This window comes from Octopus sinensis, linkage group LG2 (assembly GCF_006345805.1).
Source record: "Octopus sinensis linkage group LG2, ASM634580v1, whole genome shotgun sequence".
NCBI lineage: Eukaryota > Metazoa > Mollusca > Cephalopoda > Octopoda > Octopodidae > Octopus > Octopus sinensis.
This window is the reverse complement of record NC_042998.1, coordinates 83,093,205-83,118,835: the sequence shown is the minus strand read 5'-3', so window position 1 is coordinate 83,118,835 and position 25,631 is coordinate 83,093,205. Positions and strand designations below refer to the sequence as shown.

Here is a 25,631-nt window from a genome sequence, read left to right as displayed (position 1 = left end):
AAGGGCATCCAGCTGTGGAAACATTGCCAGATTGGATTGGAGCCTGGTGCAGCCTTTTGGCTTTCCAGACCTCAGTCAAACCGTCCAACCCATGCCAGCATGGAAATCAAATGTTAAATGATGACAATGATGATGATGACGATTATATTTCAGCATCTGTTTTCCATGCTGGCATTGGTCGGACAGTTTGATTGGAATTGATAAGCAGAGAGCTGTACCTGGCTCCAGTCTGATTTTCGCTTGGTTTCCCTTCCTAATGCCAACCACTCCAAGAATGTAGTTAGTGCCTTCTATGTGTCACCATCATGGGTGTCTTTTTATGAGTCGTTGGGACTGTCTGTGACTATGATTTCACTAGGCCTCATGAGTCTTCTCAAGCACAGCAAACCACCAAAGGCCTTGATCATTTGCGATCGCCTCCACAAGACCCAACAGCCGGAGGCCATTAATTTCCTGAAAGGGGGTAAATTAATTACATCTACCCTGGTGCTAATTTTATTGACCCCAAAAGGATGAAAGGCAAAGCTGACCTCAACAGAATTTGAACATAAAGACAGACAAAATGCTGCTTAGCATTTTGCTTGGCCTGCTAACAATTCTGCCAGCTTGCTCCCTCAGGTTACAACCTTCTGAGTTCTTTTATAGGGCTTAGAAAATCTGGAGGATTGCTGCAATAAGTATGTAAATCTGAGAGGAGGATAATTTGAATGAAATTATAATTAACTGATATTTCTGTATTTTCTTTTACCCAAAGCCAGGAACTTTTCAGGACTCCCATGTGTGTATGTATATATGTGTGTGTGTGTGTGTATTTTATCTTTTATCTTTTACTTGTTTCAGTTATTGGACTGTGGCCATGCTGGGGTATCACCTTGAAGAATTTTAGTTGACCCCAGTACTTCATTTTTTCTAAGCTTGCTACTACTCTATCAATCTTTTTTTTGCCAAACTGTTAAGTTATGGAGATGTAAACACACCAATGCTGGTTATCAAGCAATAGTGGGGGCCAAACCCAGGCACAAAGATACACACACACAACACATGCGCGTGCACACACACACACACAACGAGCTTCTTTCAGTTTCTGTCCACCAAACCCACTCACAAGGCTTTGCTTGACCTGAGGCTATAGTAGAAAACACTTGCTCAAGGTGCCATGTGGTGTGACTGAACCCAGGACCATGTGTTGGGAAGCAAACTTCTTACCACACAGCCATGCCTTCATCTATGTTTGTGTGTACAAGGAATGTTGCTTGTTTCCAGTCGTCTGTGAAAAACATGTCTGGACATGGAGAAATATTATTTTGCTTGGAAACAAGTGAAAGTAGGCAACAACAAGAGCATTGACTTATAAAAAATTTACCTCAAATTTCATCTGACCCATGGAAGCATGGAAAACTGGACATCAAATGATGATGATGAAGTGGGGGGACTCTGAAAGGGGTCTCAGGGAGTAGTGTTCCTGCCTTCTTAAGATAGTTTTCCACCACATTTCTTAAAAATCATGGTAGAGGCCTTGATCTTGGGACTGCTCATGTCTAGAAACTGAAGTTGGGGTAAACAAGGGCATGCTCCCTGTAGAAAATCCAGCTTCAAAAAAGCCTCATGATAACAAAGGAGAATAGGCACCTTCCAGTCCAAAGGTTGGGGTGGGCTGCACCTGCCTGCCTCAGTTGCTACGGCATTGAGGTAGATCTGGTCACCTCCCTTAACGGGGACAAAACCGAATTTAAAACACTGGAAAATGATGATGCAGTATGTTTAATCCTGCTTTTTGAAAGATATCAGCCTGGGCCAGATTGAGACCCATAGAGGCTGTAAGCACTTAAAAGACTTTTGTGCCCTTATTCTTTTATTTGTTTCAGTCATTTGACTGCGGCCAGGCTGGAGCACCACCTTTAGTCGAGCAAATCAACCCCAGGACCTATTCTTTGTAAGCCTAGTACTTATTATATTGGACTCTTTTGCCAAACTACTAAATTACAGGATTGTAAGCACACCAACATTGGTTATCAAGCGATAGTGGGGAACAAACACACAGACATACAAACATACACACACACACACACACACACACACACACACACACACACACACACACACACACACACACACACAGATATATAGGTATATAAATATATACGACAGGATTCTTTCACTTTCTGTCTACCAAATCCACTCATAAGGCTTTGGTTGGCCCTAGGCTATAGAAGAAGACACTTGCCCAAGGTGCCTTGCAGTGGGACTGAACCTTCAGCTATGTGGTTGGTAAGCAATCTACTTATTACACAGCCACTCCTGCACCTATATATAATTCAAAATATAATCAATAATAAGCCATAATATAAATTTTTATTTTACAAAATGAAACAAAACTAACAGTAAGATGGAAAATAATGTTTTATTTTGACACTATGAACTCTTTGAAATTATATTTCCAATCATGTAAACCATTCTGTTAATTATTTTAGCAAGTTTAAAGTAATTTCTTTTGTGCTGTAAATCATTTACTATTTCTGTGGTACCCCAACAAATGCTTACATTTTTCATCTGGATATTAGCAACATGGAGTTCCAGTTACTCTAATTCAGTCTCCCATCTCACTTTTCTAAATTCATTTTCCACCCAACTAATCTCTGAATGCCTTCAATTAACAGTTGTTTGATCATCTCTTGTTGCACATTATTGAACAAAAACACCTATCTTTCTGTTGAAGTCATTACTCTTGATTAATTGCTGGTGGGGACACCATATTTCATTATGCAACCATGGTATACAACCAAGTATATTAAAGGTTTATAAGTCAGCCCAGTGTCCTACTTGTGTTAGCAGTGCTCTAAATTCACTTTGTAAAGTTAGCTTTTACTCTCTTTTACTCCTTTCAGTCATGTGACTGTTGCCATGCTGGAGCACCACTTTTAGTCGAGCAAATCGGCCCCAGGACTTGTTCTTTGTAAGCCTAGTATCAGTTGTCAAGTGATGTTGGGGGGACAAACACAGACACACAAACACACACACACACACACACACACACACACACACACACACACACACACACACACATATATATATGTATACATATATATTATATATATATATATACATATATATATATATATATATATGTATACATATATATATATATATATATATGTATACATATATATATATATATATATGTATATATATATATATATATATATATATATAACGGGAAGCTTTATGAAAATAAACAAAAGACGAAGGCAGGTGGAAAACAAACGAACAATTGTATTAGTATGGCACTCAGGAAATATAAATAAAACAAGTCTTTAACGTTTCGAACCTACGCTCTTCAACAGAAAGATACACAGAGAGAAAAAAAACACAGAAAGAAGGAGAGAAAAAAATGCGTGCAGTAGCTAACGAATCAACATGGCGATCTGATTTCGGCCAGAAGTCAAAGATCAAACATGAGATGCGAGAGCGAAATAAGGGGAGATAATAGGGTTGATAATAGGGTTGAGGGACCAGCTAATAGTGCGTAGGAGGGGTCTGGATGTGTGTATGTATAGGGTTGGTGTATGTATTAGTATGTATAAGGGTGTGTGTGTATGAGAGAGTATTAGTGCGTAGGATTGGTCTGGACGTGCGTATGTATGGGGTTGGTGTATGTATTAGTATGTATTAGTATGTATTAGTACGTATTAGTATGTATAAGTGTGTGTGTGTGTGTATGAGAGAGTATAAGTGCGTATGCGGGGTCTGGACGTGTGTATGTATTAGTATGTACTAGTATGTATTAATACGTATTAGTATGTATTAGTTGGTGTATGTATTAGTATGGCACATCATATGTGATGTGATGTGTAAAGTCATGTGGTGTAGTGATGAGAAGAGGGGGAGGGGGAGAAGAGGGGGGAGAGAATGGGAGGGGAAGGAGAGGGGGGAGAGGAGAGGATGGGGGAGAAGGAAGGGGAGGAGGGGGATGAAGGAGGAAAGAGAGAGAGAGGGAGTGAGGGAGCAGAGGGAAGGGGAAGAGGGAGGGAGAAAGAGGGAAGAAGGGAAGGGGAGTAGGGGTGAAAGGATGAAGGACTGAAGAAGTAGGGGTCGGGGGGAAAGGATAGGTGAGGAGGGGGGTTAGATGAGGAGGGGGGAGAGTTGAGACCAAATGGCGTATAAGAGTGAAGAGAGAAGATTAATTCCTGTTCACGGCGCAAACGGGAATCTGGATGGCCTCTGTGTAAGGACAAACCGAACACAGATAAGTGTTGCAAGGAGTGACCGGTGGAGCGGAAATGGCGTGAGACCGGTGTGTCGTTCGCAAGGTGGATGTCACGAAGGTGTTCCGCGAACCGGTCAGCCAAGCGGCGTCCCGTTTGGCCGATGTACAAGGAATTGCAGAGAGAGCAAGAGATGCAATAGATAATATTGCTGGAGGTGCAGGTGAAGGAGTGGATGATGGGATAGGGTCGATGGTGGGTGCTAGTGAGGCGGGTGGTGTTGGAGAGGTAAGGGCAAGTGCGGCAACGTGGGCGGGAGCAGGGGAACGAGCCGGGTTGGGAGGTAGGGTCAGGGAAGGAGCTATGGACCAAAAGGTCTCGAAGGTTGTGGGCTTGTTTGAAAGAGGGGAGGGGTCGGTTAGGGAAGAGGTGTGAAGTGGACGGGTCGGACTGGAGATGACGGAAAGCTCGAAGAATGGTGCGTTGGAGACGTAGGGTCGTGGGGTGGTAAGTGAGGGGAAAAGGGAGGCGGGAGACTACAGGGCGGGTTCGGGGAGAGAGAGCAGATACACGGTCCACGGACCGTGCTCTGGCAAGGGCGGTGTGGATAGTGGTGGGGGGGTATCCACGTAGGGTGAAGTGGTGAGCCATACGTTGAGACTGAGTCTCAAAGTCATGGTCGTCACTACAGAGCCTACGTAGACGGAGGAATTGGGAATAGGGGATGGAAAGCTTGGTGTGTTCTGGGTGGGAGGAAGAGAAGTTGAGGTATGAGTGTGAGTCTGTGTGTTTGTAGTGAATGGAGGTGGTAAGAGTGGAGTGAAGAATGCTAACCGAAATGTCGAGGAAAGAGACAGAGGTGTTGGAGATAGTGGAAGTGAAGTGGAGGGCTGGATGGAAAGATTGGACGAAAGAGAGGAAGGAATCTAGATGTTCGCGGGAGAGTGAGGTGGCACCGATAATGTCGTCAATGTAACGACCATATAGTTCAGGAGTGGGACCAGTGAAATTAGAGAATATTTGGGCCTCAACATAGCCAACGAACAGGTTCGCATAGTTGGGGCCCATTCGCGTTCCCATGGCCACTCCCGAGACCTGATGGTAGAACTCGCCCGCGAACGAGAAGCAGTTCAGAGTAAGGACAAGTTCGGCCAGACGAATGAGTGTGGAGGTGTCAGGTACAGGGTTAGAGCGGAGGTCAAGAAAGTGTCGAAGGGCCTGCAGTCCTTCGTGGTGAGGGATAACAGTATAGAGGCTTATATTTATATATACATATATATATATATATATATATATATATATATATATACATATATACAACGGGCTTCTTTCAGATTCCGTCTACCAATTCCACTCACAAGGTTTTGGTTGGCCCGAGGCTCTAGTAGAAGACACTTGCCCAAGGTACCACACAGTGGGACTGAACCCGGAACCATGTGGTTGGTAAGCAAGCTACTTACCACACAGCCACTCCTATGCCTATCTCTACAGATTTTCTATAGAAATTGGAGCTAACACTGAAAGTTATAATGTTTTGTATATGAATACGTCTATGTAAACAATGCGATTGAAGATAGAAAAATGGTTAATGTGTCATCATCATCATCATTGTTGTTTAACGTCTGCTTTCCATGCTGGCATGGCTTGGACGGGTTGACTGAGGACTGGCAAGTCAGAGAACTGAATCAGGCTCCAATCTGATTTGGTAAGGTTTCTACAGCTAGATGCCCTTCCTAATGCCTACCACTCTGAGAGTGTAGCGGGTGCTTTTTATGTACCACTGGAACAGGAGCCAGTCAGGTGGCACTAGCATCAATCATGCTCAAATGGTGCTTCAGGAACTTTTGCTCCTTCTTCAGTATCACATCCGACCCATTAACCATCCATCATCAGCATCATCATCATCGTTTAACATCTATTTTCCATGTTGGCATGGGTTGGAAGGTTTGACTGAAGTCTAGAGAGCCAGCAGCTGCACCAGGCTCCAATCTGATCTGGCAATGATTCTACAGCTAAATGCCCTTCCTAATGCTAACTACTCTGAGAGTGTAGTGGGTGCTTTTTATGTGCCACCAGCACAGGAGCCAGTCAGACGAGCCTGGCATCGATTATGTTTGGATAGTGCATTTTACGTGCCACCGGCATGGGGGCTAGTCAGTGGGTACTGGCATCAACCACATTCAGATAGTGCTTTTTACATGCCACCAGCACAGGATCCAGTCAGGAGGTACTGGCATTGGCCACATTTAGATGGTTCTTATTACGTGCCACCAGTACAGGACGCAGTCATGAGGTACTGGCATCGGCCACGTTTAGCTGGTTCTTTTTACATGCCACCAGCACAGGGGCAGTCAGGGGGTACTGGCATCGGCCATGTTTATATTGTGCTTTTTAAGTGACACCAGGACGGGGGCCAGTCAGAGGGTACTGGCATTGATCACGTTCGTATAATGTTTTTATGTGCCACCAGTATGGGAGCCAGTCATAGAGTACTGGCATTGACCATGTTTGAACGGTTGTTTATATGTACCACCGGCACAGATGCCAAGTGAGGCAGCACTGACATCAGTCATGCTCAAATGGTGCTTTAGGCACTCTTGCACTTTCTTCTGTATCACATTCGACCTATTAACCATCCACATTGCTAAAATAGCCATTAAGTTTAGCAGAGCAACACAAACTGGATGGAGCAATTTTACATAATAAACACATTCCTGGCAATTGGCACATCGATATTAGTTAGTGGTAGGGACACAGTGGTACATCATCATCATCATCATCATCATTGCCATTTAGTGTCTGTTGTCCATGCTGGCATGGGTTGAATGATTTGAGCTGGGCTGGCAAGCTGGAGAGCTGCACCAGACTCCAGTCTATTTTGGCATGGCTTCTACAGCTGAATGCTCTTCCTAATGCCAACCACTCCAAGAGTGTAATAGGTGCTTTTACGTGCCACTGGCATGGGTCCTATTTGCATGACACCAGTACCTGCCACAGCTACAATTTCACTTGGCTTGATGGGCCTTCCTTTTCAAACACAGCATAATGCCAAAGTTCTCAGGCATTCGCTATTGGCCCTGTGAGGCCATTGCAACATCATCATCATCATCATCATCATTTAACATTCATTGTCTATGCTGACATGGGTTGGACAGTTTGACCAGAGCTAGTAAACTGAGGGGCTTCACCAGACTCCAGTCTGATATGGCAGTGTTTTCTATAGCTGGATGCCCTTCTAAATGCCAACCACTCCGAGAGTGTAATGGGTGCTTTTACATGCCAGTTACATGATACCAGTATCTGCCATGACTACAATTTCACTTGGCTTGATGGGTCGTCCTATTCAAGCACAGCATAATGCCAAAGGTCTCGGTCATTTGCCATTGCCTCTGTGATTATTCTTGGTGTCTTCAATCAGCAAAATCCTTCATGACTCTCACACACGTTCCCTCATGCTAACGCTGCTAAGGCAAAAGTGAAACCCTTTTTAATCCATAAGTCTCTGCAGTAATTAGTATTGTCATTCGCATGTATGTAGTGATGGTGGTAGTGGTACGAGTGGTTGTGCTGAAAGTCAGGATGGTGATAGTAGTGTTAATAATGATAATGATGGTGATGGTAGTGATTGTGATAACGGTGATGGTGGTTGTAGTGGTGTTGGTTGTAGTGGTGTTGGTTGTTGTAATGGTGGTAGTGGTGGAGGTGGTGATGGAGATGATAAGGCAGATGATGATGATGACAAAAATGTTGGTGGTGGTGGTTGTTGTGGTGTTGGTGATGTTGATGGTAGTAGCGATAGTGGTAGTGGTGGTGGTGATGATGAGGAAGATGATGATGGTAACAGTGATGGTGGTTGTGGTGGTGGTATTGGTAATGATGATGGTGGTAGTGGTGATAGTGGTGGTGGCAGTGGTGGTGGCAGTGGTGGTGGTGGTTGTGGGGGTAGCAGCGGAGCTAGCGGTCTTGGTGTTGGTGCCTTCGACAACGATGCATTTTCATGCTCATTCGATAGCTTGATTTTGTTTGTTGTTACCAATGGAATCCTTCAATAAGCATTTTTCCTTTCCCCACTTTTTTCTTCAGTTTGTTCTTCTTCACTTTTCAGTATAAATCAGTGATTTCTTGGAAACATTAGAAGATTTGCAACCATGGATACTTTGTTCATACACCACACATGCTGCAGTCCACTTTGCCAACATCCTTATTGTTGGAAATCTGAAAATAACATAGAATATTGCTGTCCTTTGAATACACAAGGAAAATGTTCAAAAACGTCAAATAATGGAGACAAAATCATCAAAGATAAAGAAAGTATGTGATAATTGATTTGGTATCATAGATGTTTTTTTTAAACTGATGAATAATTTGAGATATGGTTTAATGAAATGATAACTATATTGTATTGATTAGATTTAATTTGATTAATCTCTTGGCTGGTAAGAATATGAGACAGAAAAGAAAACTAATGAGATAGTAAAAAAGAAAATAGTGGGGTAAAAAGAAAACAAATGCACTTTGAAGATGAAATCTAAACATAGATATATTGAGTTTAGATACAGAAAAAAAAAATGAAATAATAATAATAGCCAGTTAGATGTATAGCAGGATATGTTTTGTGGCTAAGTGACTTGATCATCTCAACTGTTCAACTTAGGTCATTAATTCTGTGTAAGAAAATATTTCTAGTCTTGTTTTAAAATACTTTCAAGGTTATAATGACCCAAAAGAAATATGTATGGGTCCACCAATGAATAATCCTGTCGATCTATTGGAACCTTACACAGCATTAGCCTAATCAAAACTTTGAATTTTCTCTCATTTACATTGTATTGTGTTCACTTGTTTTTGACTTACATTCATTTATCCATGCTAGTATGGATTGGATGAAAACTTGTTGAAGCTGCATTTTATTGTTGGATACCCTTCCTGTCTACTGTCCTTATCTGTTTTACTAGTAAAGGATTTATAATTCCAATTGTTTTCAAACCATACAGAGTTACAAGGCATATTGTTCACTGGAATACAAAAATGACATCCCTTTGTTGCGCAGATGGTGTAATGGGAAGGAATGGAATGCCAGCTACTCACACCCATCCTTGTATAATGTGGAACAGCCATGTTATTTTCTCTATAGCAAACACTTGGGCTTGTCTTTCTAACATACTTCAGCCCCTAAACCATATCAAATCTGATATTGAAGCTCAGCCCTTTATACACTCATATGTATGTGTGTGTGTGTATGTGTATGTGTGTGTGTGTGTGTGTGTGTGTGTGTGTGTGTGTTTGTGTGTGTGTGTGTGTGAGAGAGAGAGAAAATAAGTTCAAAAAGAACAATTCATAATTTTTGAAGGATCCATACATATTCAATTTTGTATTAAATTCAATTTTGATTTTAACATATTTTCTCCATTTTTATATTTGTTTATGGTATCTTTATACTTATAACGAATTAGCCCCCCACCCATCAGGAATCAATGAAGACAGGGAAAGCCCCCAGCCCATCAGGTATCATGAAGACAGGGAAAGCCCCCCCAGCCCATCAAGAATCAATGAAGACAGGGAAAGCCCCTGGTCCATCAGGAATCATGAAGACAGGGAAAGCCCCCAGCCCATCAGGAATCATTGCAGAGATGCTCAAAATATCTGGCAGTGTTGGCTATAGCCTAGTCACTTGTATAGTTAACCAGGTGATACATGAAGGAGTCATACCCAATGACTGGTGTAGCAGCACCATAGTCAACTAATATAAAGGTAAAGGTAACGCTTTAGATACAAATAATTACAGAAGTATCAAGTTATTGGATCAGGTATTGAAGGTCATGGAGAGGGTCATAGCCCAACTGATTAGGGAGAGAGTCTGTTTAGATGAGATGCAGTTTAGGCTCATGCCTGGGAAAAGCACCACTGATGCTATATTTCTAGTAAGACAGTTGCAGGAGAAATACCTAGCCAAAGATAAACATCTGTACCTGGCTTTCGTTGACATGGAGAAAGCCTTTGACAGGGTCCCCCAATCTCTTATCTGGTGGTCAATGACGAAACTAGGGATAGTTTCCTCATTGAATGGTTAGTGAGAGCTGTGCAAGCCATGTACAAGAATGCTGTCAGTAAGGTGAGGGTTGGCAACTAGTACAGTGAAGAATTCTGGGTAGGAGGTAGGGGTTCACCAAGGTTCAGTCCTCAGCCCCCTCCTATTTATCATAGTTCTCCAGGCAATAACAGAGGAATTCAAAACAGGATGCCCCTGGGAGCTCCTCTTTGCTGACGACCTTGCTCTAATTACTGAGTCACTATCAGAATTAGAAGAGATGTTTCAGGTGTGGCAGCAAGGATTAGAATTGAGGGGTCTTAGAGTCAACCTAGCTAAAACCAAAGTCCTAATAAGTAGGAAGGCAGGCAAACCACAAATCCTTTCAGGTAGATGGCCCTGCTCGATCTGTAGAAAAGGCGAAGGTAGAAACTCTATAAGATGTATACAGTGTAAGCTATGGACACATAAGAGGTGCAGCAATATCAAAGGAAGACTAACTGGGAAAATAGTTTTTGTATGTGGTAGATGCTCAGGAGCAATAAACACTGAAAATGTGCACAGAATAACTTCTGCCACATTCCAGGGAGAAAAACTAGAAGTAGTTGATAGCTTCTGTTACCTAGGTGACCAAGTCAGTAGCAGAGGAGGATGTACTGAAAGTGTAGCTGCTAGAATAAGAATAGCCTGGGCAAAGTTCAGAGATGTCTTACCTCTGCTGGTGACAAAGGGCCTCTCACTTAGAGTAAAAGGTAGACTGTATGATGCATGTGTACAAACAGCCATGCTACATGGCAGTGAAACATGGGCCGTGTCTGCTGAGGACATGCATAAGCTCGCAAGGAATGAAGCCAGTATGCTTCACTGGATGTGTAATGTCAGTGTGCATACTCGACAGAGTGTAAGCGCCTTGAGAGAAAAATTGAACGTAAGAAGCATCAGTGTGCAAGAGAGACGACTGCGCTAGTATGATCATGTGGCGAGAATGGATGAGGATAGCTGTGTGAAAAAGTGCCACACCCTAGTGGTTGAGGGAACATGTGGAAGAAGTAGACCCAGGAAGATCTGGGATGAGGTGGTGAAGCACGATCGTCGAACATTAGGCCTCACTGAGGCAATGACTAGTGACCGAGACCTTTGGAAATATGCTGTGCTTGAGAAGGCCCAGTAAGCCAAGTGAGACCATAACCTCGTGGCCTATGCCAGGGTTGTAACCAGCCCACTTATCATACCTTTCCTTCATTGGACACTAAACTCTGCTTGTGAAGACCTGTTGAGGTAAGTGAAATTGAAATCGAAATCAAATTCGATGACTGGCATCCATACAAGTGGAGCGCTACGAGCACCATCCAAGCGTGATTGTTGCCAGAGCAGCTAACTGGCTTGTGTGCCGGTGGCAAGTAAAAAGCGCCATTCGAATGTGATCATTACCAGCATCGCCTTACTGGTACTTGTGCTGGTGGCACATGGAAAAACATTCGAGTGTGGTCGTTGGCAGTACCGCTGGACTGGCTCCTGTGCAGGTGGAATGTAAAGAAACACCATTTGAGCGTGGTCGTTGCCAGTATCGCCAGACTGGCCCTCGTACTGATGGCACGTAAAAGCACCCACTACACTCTCAGAGTGGTTGGCATTAGGAAGGTCATCCAGCTGTAGAAACTGTACCAGATCAGAATGCAGCCATCTGGTTCACCAGTCCTCAGTCAAATCGTCCAACCCATGCCAGGATGGAAAGCGGACATTAAACGATGATGATGATGTTGATATATTTATATTTATATATATATATATATATATATATATATATAGTTGAAATTTACAGATGATGAAGGGTTGAAGTGTGGCAGAGAGACAGAGAGGCAGAAACAGGTGTCTTGCTATAAAGGAGATACATGGTTTCCCAGTGAGAGAGAGGGAAGAGAAAGAGAGTGAGAGGAAGAGAGAGAGAGAGGAGAGAGAGAGAGGTACAAGAAAGAGGACAGAAACAGGCATGATGATGTAAAGGAGATACTAGGTTACCCAGCCAGAGGAAAGAACAAGGGAAAGAGAGAGAGAGGGAGTGAAAGAGATAGATAGATAGATAGAGAGAGAGAGAAGGAGAGAGAGTGAGTGGGAAATAGCAAAAATGCAAGAGAGAACAAGAGAGAATGGTAGTGAAGTGCTAGGGTACACTCACAAGTAACAAGGATCAGTGCATAGATGTGATTGTAGAGTAAGGAAAAAGAGAGGTACTAAGGTCACAATATATGCGGTCAGGTATTGCCAAGAATGTGCATGTAGGGAGTGGTGATTGCAGTGACTGGTGAAAATCTGGGTGTAAAGATGGGGTGAGGGAATGCAGCAATACAGTGAGCAGGGGAGGGGAAATGAAACAGTGATAGTGTATGAAGAGAAAATGTGAGGAAGAGAAAGATGCAGTTTAGAAGAAGAGATGTAGTTTGGTTTCTTGGGATAGGATGTGTGAAAAGTTTATTGTTACATGTAGGTGGGACACAATGCTTCTAGCACTGTTTCACTGACATGGGTGGGTCTTCTCTAGAACCTCATATCACCAAACATCTTTGTCAATTGTCATTCCCTCAATGTGCCCTAACATCCTGAGATCGGCCCTCACCACTTAATTCCATGTCTTCTTGGGTTTTCCTCTTCCACAGGTACCATCCACTTTCTGTGAGAGGCACTTCTATAAACTGCTGTCTTTACTCATATGCATCACATGTCCAAACCATCACATTCTCCTCTCCTGCATGTTGCATCTAATTCCTCGTATGCCTAACTTTTCTCTCAACACAATTGTGCTTTGTTGGTCATGCACTCTGATGTTGCACATCCAAAAGAGAATACTACCTTCATTCCTCTCCAGCCTACACATGTCCTTTGCATTCAAAGCCCATGTCTCTCTACTATGGAGTATATCCATTCATACACAAGCATCATACATTCTACCTTTCACTCTGAGAGAGAGTCCTTTTGTTGCCACCGGTGGTAGTAGCTCTCTGAACTTCTTCCATCCTGTTCTTATTCTATAAACAATACTTTCAGAGCATCTGCCACCATTACTAATTTGGTCGCCTAAGTAGCAGAAACTATCTACTACCTCAAGAGAGCCTCCTGGGTATCTAAGAGAGTCTAAGTTCCTCATGCTCTTGGTACTTGCCATTCCTGCGCATCTGCCGCACCTGAAAGTTACCTTATCTGTTAACCTACCTGCGATTCTACTGCATCTCTTGTGCATCCATAGCTTACACTGGGTGCAGCAAATGGAATTACTTCCCATTCTTTTCCTACATGTTAGTAGTGCTCCGAAGATTCAAACTTAGATTCCGATGTCTTTACAGGGATCAATTCCATAGGGTAAAGAAAGGTTTATGAGAGGGATCAAGTTGAGTTGCTATAGAAGCAAATATGCAGATAACAAATTAGATACATCAGATATATTAAATATATTAGATACATCAAATACAAAATTGTATATATGTGTACATGCAAAATGAGAGAAAACAAAAGGTGGAAACTTCCAGATGATGAATTTTTATGTATAATCATCATCCTCATTGTTGTTTAATATCTGCTTTCCATGCTGGCATGGGTTGGACTGTTTGACTGAGGACTGGCAAGCTGGGAGACTGCACGAGGCTCCAATCTGATTTGGCATGGCTTCTACAGCTGGATGCATTTCATAATGCCAACTACTCTGAGAGTGTAGTGGGTGCTTTTTACATGCCATCAGCATGGGACCCTGTCAAGCAGCACTGGCATTGACCATGCTTGAATGGTGGTTTTTATATGCCACTGACATGGTTGCCAGTCAAGCAGAACTGGCATTGGTCATGCTCGAATGGTGTCACGCTCTAAATATATAAATGTTTAAATTAATAGGTCCAACTTACACAGAGCACAAATGACAGAGAAAAGGGGTGGAAGACAGGTGTTATAAATCTAACAGCTGTTTCTGGAAGTTTGGCTATCCATAATAATGTTGGTAGATTTAGTTCATCATAATATGTGACCATATGGATGCAAATAACATAGGATAAGATGAACATCCATCAGCAGGGTAGAGAAATTCTGGCATTTTATCTAATTTATAAGAATCAATTTGATAAAACTGTTTTTGTTACATTATTCTGTTACACAAACAGAAAAATTGTTTCTTTCTATGCATAACACACACTCATACTCACACACAGGCACATGCACACATGCATGTGCACACATGCATATATATGCACACACACTAACACACACACAGATGCACACCACATACACACAAACATACACGTGAACCCACACATGCACACACACTAACATGCGCACACAAACACACATGCACACACACACTAATACACACACAAACACGCACACAGACACATAAACACCACACACACATCCGAACATACATAGACACATACGAACACACACACACCACACACACAAACACACACCACACACAAACACACACGAGTTTGATTGTATGCACATACATACAAACCAGACATTCAAATCTATCCAAACTTTATTGCATTCTAATGTCTATTCTTTGTAGTTATCATAGTTCCAATACCAGTGTTAGATTTAGCAAGTTCATTTGCACTGGAAAATAACTACACACCAGTGAAGCATACCAATTGTAGATTTTGGAAACATGTTGCTCTAATGAAATCCAAATCACTGGCAAATCAGAGGTAAGCAAAATACTTTCCTTTTTATCTTTCAAATTATTCTATTAAAGTAGAGAGATTTTCATTTTGGTTGTAACATTAGATTTAACATCTTCTGCTGAGGATAGCATCGACAAAGATTCCTTGAAGGTGAGCAGATGTGGTTTTCCCTTGTTGGATGCAACCTTCCACAGCTTTTCTCTTTGACAGAATTGCAGTTCAAGGTCTTTGAAAGATCAAAACAGGGCACCTAGCGTCCAGATTATTGCCAGGCACTGAAAGCCAGTTGTACAGTGTGGTTGGTGGGACATCAGTGCTGGCCATTTAAGGAAAACTATTGGTGGGGAAGAGTGATGGTGTTCTGATGAAAATTTGAGCATCAAAGCGACTGACTTGCTGGTTCTGTTCCAGTAGACTTTTGGTCAGAGGATTATGGATATTTTTCAGAAATCTTTAGCCTGATAGTGATGCCAAAATGCATTACTAGTTCCAGATAAACTCAAGAAGAAAAGAAGTGCCATCGACAGGGCAAGTAGAGTGATGAAGCCATTTGCATGTATGCATTCAGTGTCTGAATATCACAGGCAGGTGGCTATGGTAAAAGAGGATGAATGGTGAACAAGACTGAAAGGATTAAAGACAGATTTTTCTTTTCTGTCAAGTCCTCATCAACATTTTCAAGTTGCACTTGGAAGGGAAGTTGTAAGGGGAGAAGAAGGTGGTCTCTGCCAGTATATTTGTTAAAAGTATGACAGTAATGAACACGGCATAAGTGAATGGATCCATTTTTCACATACACCTGTAGTGTTACCAGCTTACATCATCCTTCTGTGCTACTAGCCATCATGCCCATCCTTCTGCTCACTCTTTATTGACAGCCATTGTTGTTGTTGTTGTTGTTGTTGTTGTTGTTGTCATCGCCGTCGTTGTCGTCGTTGTTGTCGTCATCGTTGCTGCTGCTGTTCTCCTCCTCCTTCTTCTTCTTCTTCTTCTTCTTCTTCTTCTTCTTCTTCTTCTTCTTCTTCTGCTCATTATTGTTATTATTATTAAAGCAGTAAGCTGGCAGAATTGTAAGCATACCGGGCAAAAAGCTTACTGACATTTTGTTTGTCTTTATGTTCTGAGTTCAAATTTAACTGATGTCAACTTTGCCTTTCATCCTTTTTGGGTCAATAAAATAAGTACCAGTTGAGTACTGGGGTTGATGTAATTGACTAGTCCCCTCCCCACAAATTTCAGACCTTGTGCCTGTAGTAGAAATAATTGCTATTATTATTATTTTTATTATTATTTTTAAAGTGGCAAGCTGGCAGAACAGCTATCATGCTGGACAAACTGCTTAGTAGCATTTCGTTTGTCTTTAATGCTCTGAGTACAAATACTACCGAGGTAAATTTTATGTTGCTTCCTTTTAGCGTCAATAATACAAGTACCAGCTGAGTACTGGGGTTGATATATTAGACTATCCCCCTGCAACCAAATTTCTTGCCTTGTCCCTATAACAGAAAAAATTATTATTATCAGCTGAACCATTGTGAAGGTCGTCCCAAGCAGTGCCTATTTGTCTGGTAGCCTTAGTGAAAGAAGCTGTGTGGTGCACTGGGCCTCACAGAGACAAAGTGGCTGAGATTCTTTGGCATTATGTCATGCTTGAGAAGAATTTGCATCAAGCCAAGCAAAATCACAGTCATGGTAGATACTGGTGTCTCACAAATTGACACCCATACCAGTTGTGTGCAAAAGCACCCTGGTGCCATAGAAATGGCACCTGTGCCGGTGGCATGTAAAAGTACCCATTACACTCTCAGAGTGGTTGATGTTAGGAAGGGCATCATGCTGTAGAACACCATGCCAAATCAAACTGGAGTCTGGTGCAGCCTTCCAGTGTGCCAGCCCAGTCAAACTGTCCAACCCATGCCAGCATGGACAATGGGCGTTAAATGATGATGATGATGATAATGTGGATGAATGTGACAAGAACGATCCATTTATAACTATCTCATGAGGTCAAAGCAAGGAGACACTAAACCACACACACACATGACAGGCTGTTTTTAGTCACTTCCACCAAATCCACTCACAAGATTTTGATCAGCTCAGGGCTAGAGTAGAAGATATTTGCCCAAAGATCTACACAGTGGAAATGAATATGAGACAATGTTTGTGAAGAAAACCTCTTGCCATACAGTCATGCCTGTACTGATACATACATGTGTGTGTGTGTGTGAGGGTGCTTGTTTGTGTGTGTTCCTGTTTTGACATCAACTCATTAAATCCCAGAATACTTAAATTTCTGAATATTACTTTTAAATTTTTACAGATGATTGAAAATAGATTAAAATGAAAAAAATTTAATTATTAAAACTCCTTTGCTTTAAGTAGAAATGGAAATACTCGGTGTCCTATAATTAGGACACTGTGACAATGTGATATAGCTTATTTAATGTTTTCATTTAGTGTCCTATTTATAGGACAGTGGGACTTAAAAGGTTAAGGTGATGGATGTAAATGAGCACCACCATCATACAAATGATGTTGTTTATCTCCTGTCTTCGATGTCTGGTCCCAAGGGAAAAGGTGGTGGTTGGTGACAGAAGGGCATCGAGCTGTAGAAAATCTGACTCAATAAATTCCATCTGATTCATGCAAGTATGGAAAAGCAGGCATTCAATGCAGAGGATGAATAATTACATTTGATAAACCAGAAATATTTCTGTTAGTGTGAAACGACATCCCTAACACATCCTGAAAACATATTACGCATCTTTGACTTTCCTGATTTTTAGCTTTGTTAGTACGTGTGCTGCAATTTCAATTGTTTCCTTTTAATTCAATATGTTCCTCTTCAGAAAGAATACATTTACATTGGAATCTCATTCAGCTAAATTGTCTGTCAGTCTCATTCTTATTGAAGAGTACTTCCTCTGGCTGGCATTAGTGCTTTTGTAGTTTTTTATATTATTTTATTTTATTCTATTTATTTATTTTTTCATTTGACTTCTTGCACTTATATGTCAGGAAATCTTTAGTGAGACCATTGACTCACTATTACTAATCTATATTGTTTGTATTGCTTATTTAAGCATTATCTGCAATTCTACCAAAACTGTTTTATTGATTGTTGTTGAGTATATGTACAACAGTCACACACACACACATGCATGCATGCACTTACACACATGGATACACTTACACACACATGGATACACTTACACATACACACACATACAGATGCACTCAAACACATAGATACACTTACGCCACACACACACAGATACACTTACACATACATACACACACTCTGTATATACAAGTAAGTGTTTGTACATATGTGTCTACATATGTACATGTACACTGCTATTATATATTTTTATTACCTGGTGTTGCTCTTTCTGTATTATAGAAATGTAATTTCTTTCTGAGATTATTCATGCTTTAAGCTAATAACTTTCAGTGAAACAGATGGATATGTCATGTACAAGTGTGTGAGCAAAGTGAGGATTGGGAGATGGAGAAAAATAAAGAGAGAGAGTGAGGGAGAGAAAGTGAGAGAGAGAAAGGAAGAGAACACAATAAAGCATTTCAATGTTGGTGAAAATACAGATAGATAGATAGATAGTGAGAGAGAGAGAGAGAGAGCACGATAAAAATGAAAAGAAAGCATTAAAAGAGTCTCTCTCTTCTGCTGATTTAAAATACTCAAGTGTCTGTACAAGAAAATATTGAGTAATTCAGCTGAAATATTAAAGTGTGTGGTTCTAATGATTGCTTTGACACAGTTAAGTCATGAAGTGTCTCTGTTGTTACATCTTGTCTCCACTGCTTTCTTCCACATAGCATGATTTATGACATGGGAATTGTGCTTTTCATACCTTTCCCAAAGGTGTTAGGTATATAACAGAATTAAATTTATTTTGTTGAGAAATGAAATTATGCCACAAAATTCAGGATGCTGAGAACTTTCTTTGGTAGCATAATCCTATTTGTTTTACATTCATGGTTATTAATTGAAAGCTTAATTTTATTTTTGTTTTCACAAAAGCTGTTGTTTTTGAAAGCAAATATATAACAAACCACTTTAAAAGTGAATTATCAATATTTCTAGAGAGGTTATCAGCTCTGTGTGACACCAATCACATCATGACAAGATAGTATTCAAGAAAATGGGCCTTTTAGTGAACCATCTATTTGTGGCCATTTTCATTTCTATTTCAAAGCAGACTGTTTCTAAAATTTGGGACTTTAAAAAAATTGTCTACTTTTAGAAAAGTTAAGTGATTGCATAAAAGGTCAATGCACGAAGGCACTCCTTGGAACCACTTCCCAGTTTATGGAATCCACTTACACCACAGATCATCCTTTACTTAGAAATGTAGAGTAAAACACCTCATATTTACTTTAGGAACTTCTTTGCTTACAAGAAGTAATGAATGCTTCTCATTATCCTTTCGAATCCTGTTTGATTCTAACCTGCCTGAGACAGCTGCTGGTTCTCAGATACAAACTTTCTTTTTTAAAGTGGTCCAAATTAAAATCTTCCAAACACTAGCTTTATAGCAACAAAGTTCTTTTAGTAAATTTTTTGTTTCTAAAATTGAGATAATGGCAGTGTATTTCAACAGAAATACAGTAATAAAAGAGGTAACATATTGGGTCATCCCATAAATAATGTGGATTTTTTAATTGCATGAACTAAAAGTCGGAGGAGGATGGGATAAACTTACCTGCCTCAACTTGCTATATAAGCAGGTAGTAATTTTACCTTCTGCTTATTCTTCGTGCAAGTTTTGAAGAGTGCAATTCGATTTTAGCAGTTATTTTATCAAAGCTATAATGGAAGTGACAAAGGAGTATATTCGGCATATTTTGCTTTATGATTTCAATAAAGGCAACAACACAATGGAAAGTGTGAGGAATATTAATGCAGTATATGGGGATTGAACAATAAGTGTAAGCCAGTGTCAACAGTGGCTCCAGAAATTCCAAGCTGGAAACTACAGCCTAGAAGATGAGCCTTATCCTGGAAGATCTATAGAGCTCAATGAGGACATCTTGCAAACCCTGGTGGAACAAAATGCCATTGTAATTGTCGAGGAACCAGCAGAGAAGCTTGGATTTGGTCATTCAACCATTCATCAACACTTGCACTAGAAGGAAAAGGACCATCTTTGGTTTGAAGACGAAAGGTGTTCTTCCATCAGGATAACACTTAGCCACATACCACAAGGATGATATTCAAAAGGCTGGAGCAGTTTGAATGGGAAACGATGCCCGACCTACCATATTTGCTGGACATGGCCTCATCTGATTATAATTTATTCTTCAGTTTTCAAAATCATTTGAGTGGAAAAAGTATGAATTCTGTAGACGAGGTCAGAACAATACTGGAAAAGTATCTTCATCACGGACAAGTGGATTTTGGAAGAGGGGCCTTGCAAGTCTACAATATAGATGGAAGAGCATTGTAGAAAATGAAGGAGAGTATATTTTAAATTAAAAAAGAACTTTGTTTATCTTAATTTTGAAAAGTAAAAGAAGTATAAAAAATTGCATTATCTATGGACTGACCCAATATTTCCATTTTGTCAACCCTATTATACTTTCTTCATGTTTTTTTTTAACCTAACACTTTTGCTTGATTTTCAAAATTTACCCCGTTTCCTTCTACATTTTTCAAGTATGCCAGCCACCATTTTTTTTACTTCTTAAATTTTCCAAGATTCTTGTTGATTATATTTCCATTTTTCGTGCTATTACTGGACTGATTTGTGATCCACTTCCTTTCCTCTTCTTCATTATTTTCTTTACTTCACTTTTCTTATTCTTCCTTATTTAATCTACTTCCTTCTTTCTCAATTACCCCAGCCAGTCTATTTATATCATGCCTCATGAAAACATTTTATATCTTTCCCTGGTCCTGTTCTGCTTGAAAGGTTTTTCTCTTCCTCATTATAAATCAATTTACACAACTAACAATTCACATTCTTTGTGTATTGGCTTGTTATATATACAGCAGGAGTGAAGAACTCTTTTCTCATGGGACACATTCATTCCACAATCAAATTTGAAACAACTCTCCAATAAACCTCTAAAAATTCATGGAAAAAAAAACTGAAAATGTTAAACTCTTTTGTAGGCAGATAACTTTTCAAGTCCTTGTGATACAGATGAATAATTTTCAGAGAATTTGTATCCTGGGTATTTTACATATTTATTTATGAATCCTATTTTCAAAAGCTCATTGTATATCAAGCACATGGTTGCTACAAATGTATTTTGGAATGTTTTTGAAGTGATCCCATTATTTCCTGCGTGGGTAATGTGGGATTTACTGTATAGTTAAGTAGGACCTACTAAATAGCGGGCAAAATATTTATTGGTGTCTGTCAAGATAATCCTTATGTGAAAGCCCAGCACTAATCAGTTGGCCTAGGTTTAGTTGGTGTTCATAGAGGTTCATCTTGACCAACAAATTCATTTATAACTAGGAGTTTGAAGTCTCTTACATGTCTCCAGTCATTTGCAGAGACTTCATCTGCATTGTCACTACACCATATGCTCATGGGTATACGGCATAGTGGTTAAGAGCGTGGGCTACTAACCCCAAGATTCTGAGTTTCATTCCAGGCAGTGACCTGAATAATAATAATAATAATAATAATAATAATAATGATGACGATGACAACGACGATTATTATTATTATTATTATTATTATTATTATTATTATTATTATCATTATTATTATTATAACATCAAAAAATATCTTAGGAATGAGAACCCAGGTTTGAAATTTCCCCAAGACACCTGATGAAGGCTGGAGGATATATCAGCCAAAACATGTTAACAACAAACAAGATGAGGACAGAAATCTGTCAAATGTAAATAACTTACTTTTACCGCCAAACTCAACATTACATGCATATCTTGCACATGTATTATATTCATAATCTGATTCAGTAGCTGAGTCATAAAAACAGGACAAACCATGACCACTTCCTCTATCCAGACTGTCATTATTACAGTGAAACATCTGTGAGATATCAAATATTTTATCTACATTGAATGAGGGCTGCTTTTTGCAAACAAAACAACATACATTTCTCAACAGAGAAATCAGTCACTGGTAATAAGCTCTCCTCAAAGCAATGCTCTGACATTTGCCTGCTTACTCCATTTTAAATGGCCGGCAGCAAATCTGATAAAAAGAATACACTCACAAAAAGAAGAAGGAAAAGAGCAACAAAAAATCCCCTTTAAGAATCTTTTGTTAATTTAATGTAAATATAAAATATAAACAAGAGGCAAAATATAAACAGAGAGAGAGCTCCCCACCCATACTTGAGTGAAGAACCATTACCATTTGCTTCTGGTATTAGAATCTAGGACTTGTGAGCATTCTCAGTGTTGGATATATGTGATCTGTTTGTGGATAGTTCATATGTTGTTCTTGATAGACTGCTTGGTTGGTTAATTATGTGAAATATTCCTGGGTAGTTTATTTGTAGTTATTGATAGAATGCTTGGTAGGTTAACTGCATGTGAAATATCTCTAGGTTGTTCTCACGTAGTTCTTAGATTGCAGCTAGAAGGAAACAAACAAGCAAAAAAAACTAGTAGTTGCTAATTAATACCAGTCATGTATTGAAGTAAAAGTTACAAGCTTCAGACAGATTATTAAATGCACTTTTTTCTTGAGCTAAGCAGCTTTTTGCAAAATCAAGTATTTTACACACTCACATACATGAAAAAACAACAACTACTACAGCAGATATTCACTGATGACTATAATGTGTTAATTATTTACATTATTTACAATTGACGGATATTTGTCCTCATCTTGTTTGTTGTTAACACAACATTTTGGCTGATGTACCCTCCAGCCTTCATCAAGTGTCTTGGGGAAATTTCAAACCTGGGTTCTCATTCCTAAGTTAGTCTTCAATGTTGTTGTTGTTGCTGTTGCTGCTGCTATTATTATTATTATTATTCAGGTCACTGCCTGGGATCGAACTAAGCCCATGCTCTTAGCCACTATGCTGTATGCCTGTGGGCAATTATGGAGTGAATTTTAGGGCATATAAATCTAATATTTTCCTATCCTTCCTTAAAACCGGTTCCCATATGCTACTCATATCTGCACTTGGTCTGCTTAGGAGGTTGTTATGTCCTAGCACATAAGCTGCTTCTTTTAGTTTTTGCATTTTCCAGTGGTATTCTCTGTCTATTATTTTAACTTCATCCCTCAGGGAGCGGTGGTCTCTATTTTTCCATACGTGATCAGCTATACCCAATTTATCAATATCTTCTCGTGTCACAGCTTTGTGATGTTCTGTATAATGTTCTGTACGATATTCTTTGCGATAGAACTATATAATGTGCTAATATACATTTCTACACAGCAGCAGATGCACATTGGGAATACTTTAATCTGTCAGCATTTTAACAGGCCATTTTCAATCCAAATACTCTAATATAAGCATTTTAAAACCAGCCAGATCTAGCTTCTCATACATACCTTACAATGTCATTCTAAGAATAAACAATCACATCATCGAAATCTTAAAGCTACAAGATAATGCAGGATTATATCAGAATGATGTGAATAAGTTTTAAATTTCAGAGAATAATTTGAATGCTAAAGGATTAAACAACAAACTCCATTACACTGAGTTTCATAGTTTTGTCAGATGACTTATTAAATACAGGTTGTTTTGCTATTTCATTTATAGGAGCTACCATAACATGTGGTCTACCTCAGTATATCATCGTCATTTTAATATCCACTCCTCCATGCTTACATTGGTCAGATTTTCTACAGCTGGGTATTCTTCTTGTCAGTAATCTTTGCTCACTTTCAAATAAAATAATATTTTCCTATAATTCAACATGTTTTCATGGAAGATTGCAAAAAGGAATGACAAAAACTTGTATGCAGGTGACATTGGTTTACAACTATCACATGGTGGCAAGACAAGGAAGCACAAACACATACACACACACACACTCACACACACACACACACACATGCATGTTCACTCATATACAATCGGTTTTTTTCCTTTTCCCACCTATCAAATCTGCTCATAAGGTTTGGTCAGTCCTATAAAGATGTTCTAGAAATCTTTACATCTTTACAGCATCTTTACAGCCCTGTAAAGATGCTGCGTTGAACAAATGTTGAGTAATGACCTTTTCCATCCCTTGCTTTTCCAAATATCCTGAAGAAGAAATATAGAAATATAAGGTAAAACTACAACTTTGTTTCGTTTTATTTTCTTGGGCAAGTATTTTTTTCTATAGCCTCAGCCTGGCAGAAGCCTTACGAGTGGGCAGAAACTGAAAGAAACCTTTTGCATCGTCATAATCATCATCATTTAATGTCTGTTGTCTAAGCTGGGATGAGTTGGACAGTTTGACTAGGGTTGGCAAGCTGGAAGGCTGCATCAGACTCGTCTGATTTGGCATGGTTTTCTATGGCTGGATACCCTTCCTAATGCCAACCACTCTAGGGGTGTAATGAGTGCTTTTATGTGCCATCGGCACGGGTACCATTTGTGTGACACCAGTATCTACCATGACTGTGATTTTACTCAGCTTGATAGGTCTTTTTCTCAAGTATGACGTAATGCTAAAGGTCTTGGTCATTGCCTCCATGAGGTCCAACACTTGTAAGGAACTCGGCCACTTTACATTCATGAGGCCCAACACTCAAAAGGAACTCAGCCACCTTGCCTCGGTGAGGCCCACTCAAAAGGAACTCAACCATTTTGCCTCTATGAAGCCCAACACTTGAAAGGAACTCAGCCACTTTGCCTCCATCAGGCCCAATGCTTGAAAGGAACTCAGCCACTATGCCTCCATGAGGCCCAACGTTTGAAAGGAACTCTGGCACTCTGCCTCCGTGAGGCCCAACATTCAAAGGTTAATTTTCCATGTGCCACCAGCACAGGTGCACTTGGCTTGACGGGTCCTCTTAAGCAGAACACATCACCAAAGGTCTTGGTCACTAGTCATTGCGTGTATATACATATATGTGTGTGTGTGTGTGTTTGCATGTGTATGTCTGGGTGGGTGTTGTATCTTTATGTTTGTGCTGTTCCACTTGACAACCAGTGCTAGTGTGTTTATGTCCCTGTAACCTGTAACTTTGTGGTTTAGAAAAAGACACTGAGACACCGATAGAATAAGTACCAGGTTAAAAAAAAGTAAGTACTGGGGTTGTTTTGTTCAACTAAAATTCTTCAAAATGATGCCCCAGCATAGCCATAGCCTAATGACTGAAACAAGTAAAAGATAAAAGATCTCATAGGAGACAGTAACAGTCAAAGTCGCCTAATGACAGTCCGTCAGTTGCGATGATGAGGGTTCCAGCTGATTTGATTATATCTTGCGTCTGCATGTTGCTATAAGCAACAATGCATACGGTTTAGTAAACTAAACAACATCCTGCTCTATTGAAAGATGTTCTTGCAAATGTTTGAAAACAGCTGGTAAGAAAATAGGTCATGATTTAATATCTTCATATTTGAATTGTCATAGAAATGTTATCTTGCTTGACAATATGGTAACAGGAAAGAAGTCGGTGAGCTGGCAGAAATGTTGTCATGCTAGGCAAAATGCTTAGTCACATTTCCTCTGTCCTTGTGTTCTCCGTTCAAATACCACTGAGGACGATTTTGTTTTTCTTCCTTTCGGGGTCGATAAAAAAAAACACAGTATCGGTTGATCATTGGGGTTGA

General features: G+C 40.0%; 1 protein-coding gene across 3 annotated transcripts in view; it reads left to right on the top strand.

Moving 5' to 3' along the window:
• Nucleotides 1-25,631, top strand: part of LOC115225054 — a 440,194-nt gene that overhangs the window by 8,734 nt on the left and 405,829 nt on the right. For all 3 annotated transcript variants that reach the window (XM_036514746.1, XM_036514743.1, XM_029795979.2), the window contains exons 3-4: nt 8,308-8,513; nt 14,777-14,915. In XM_036514746.1, the coding sequence (XP_036370639.1) occupies nt 8,351-8,513; nt 14,777-14,915 (302 nt within the window). In that variant the 5' untranslated portion in view covers nt 8,308-8,350. The remainder of the gene's footprint in view (nt 1-8,307; nt 8,514-14,776; nt 14,916-25,631) is intronic.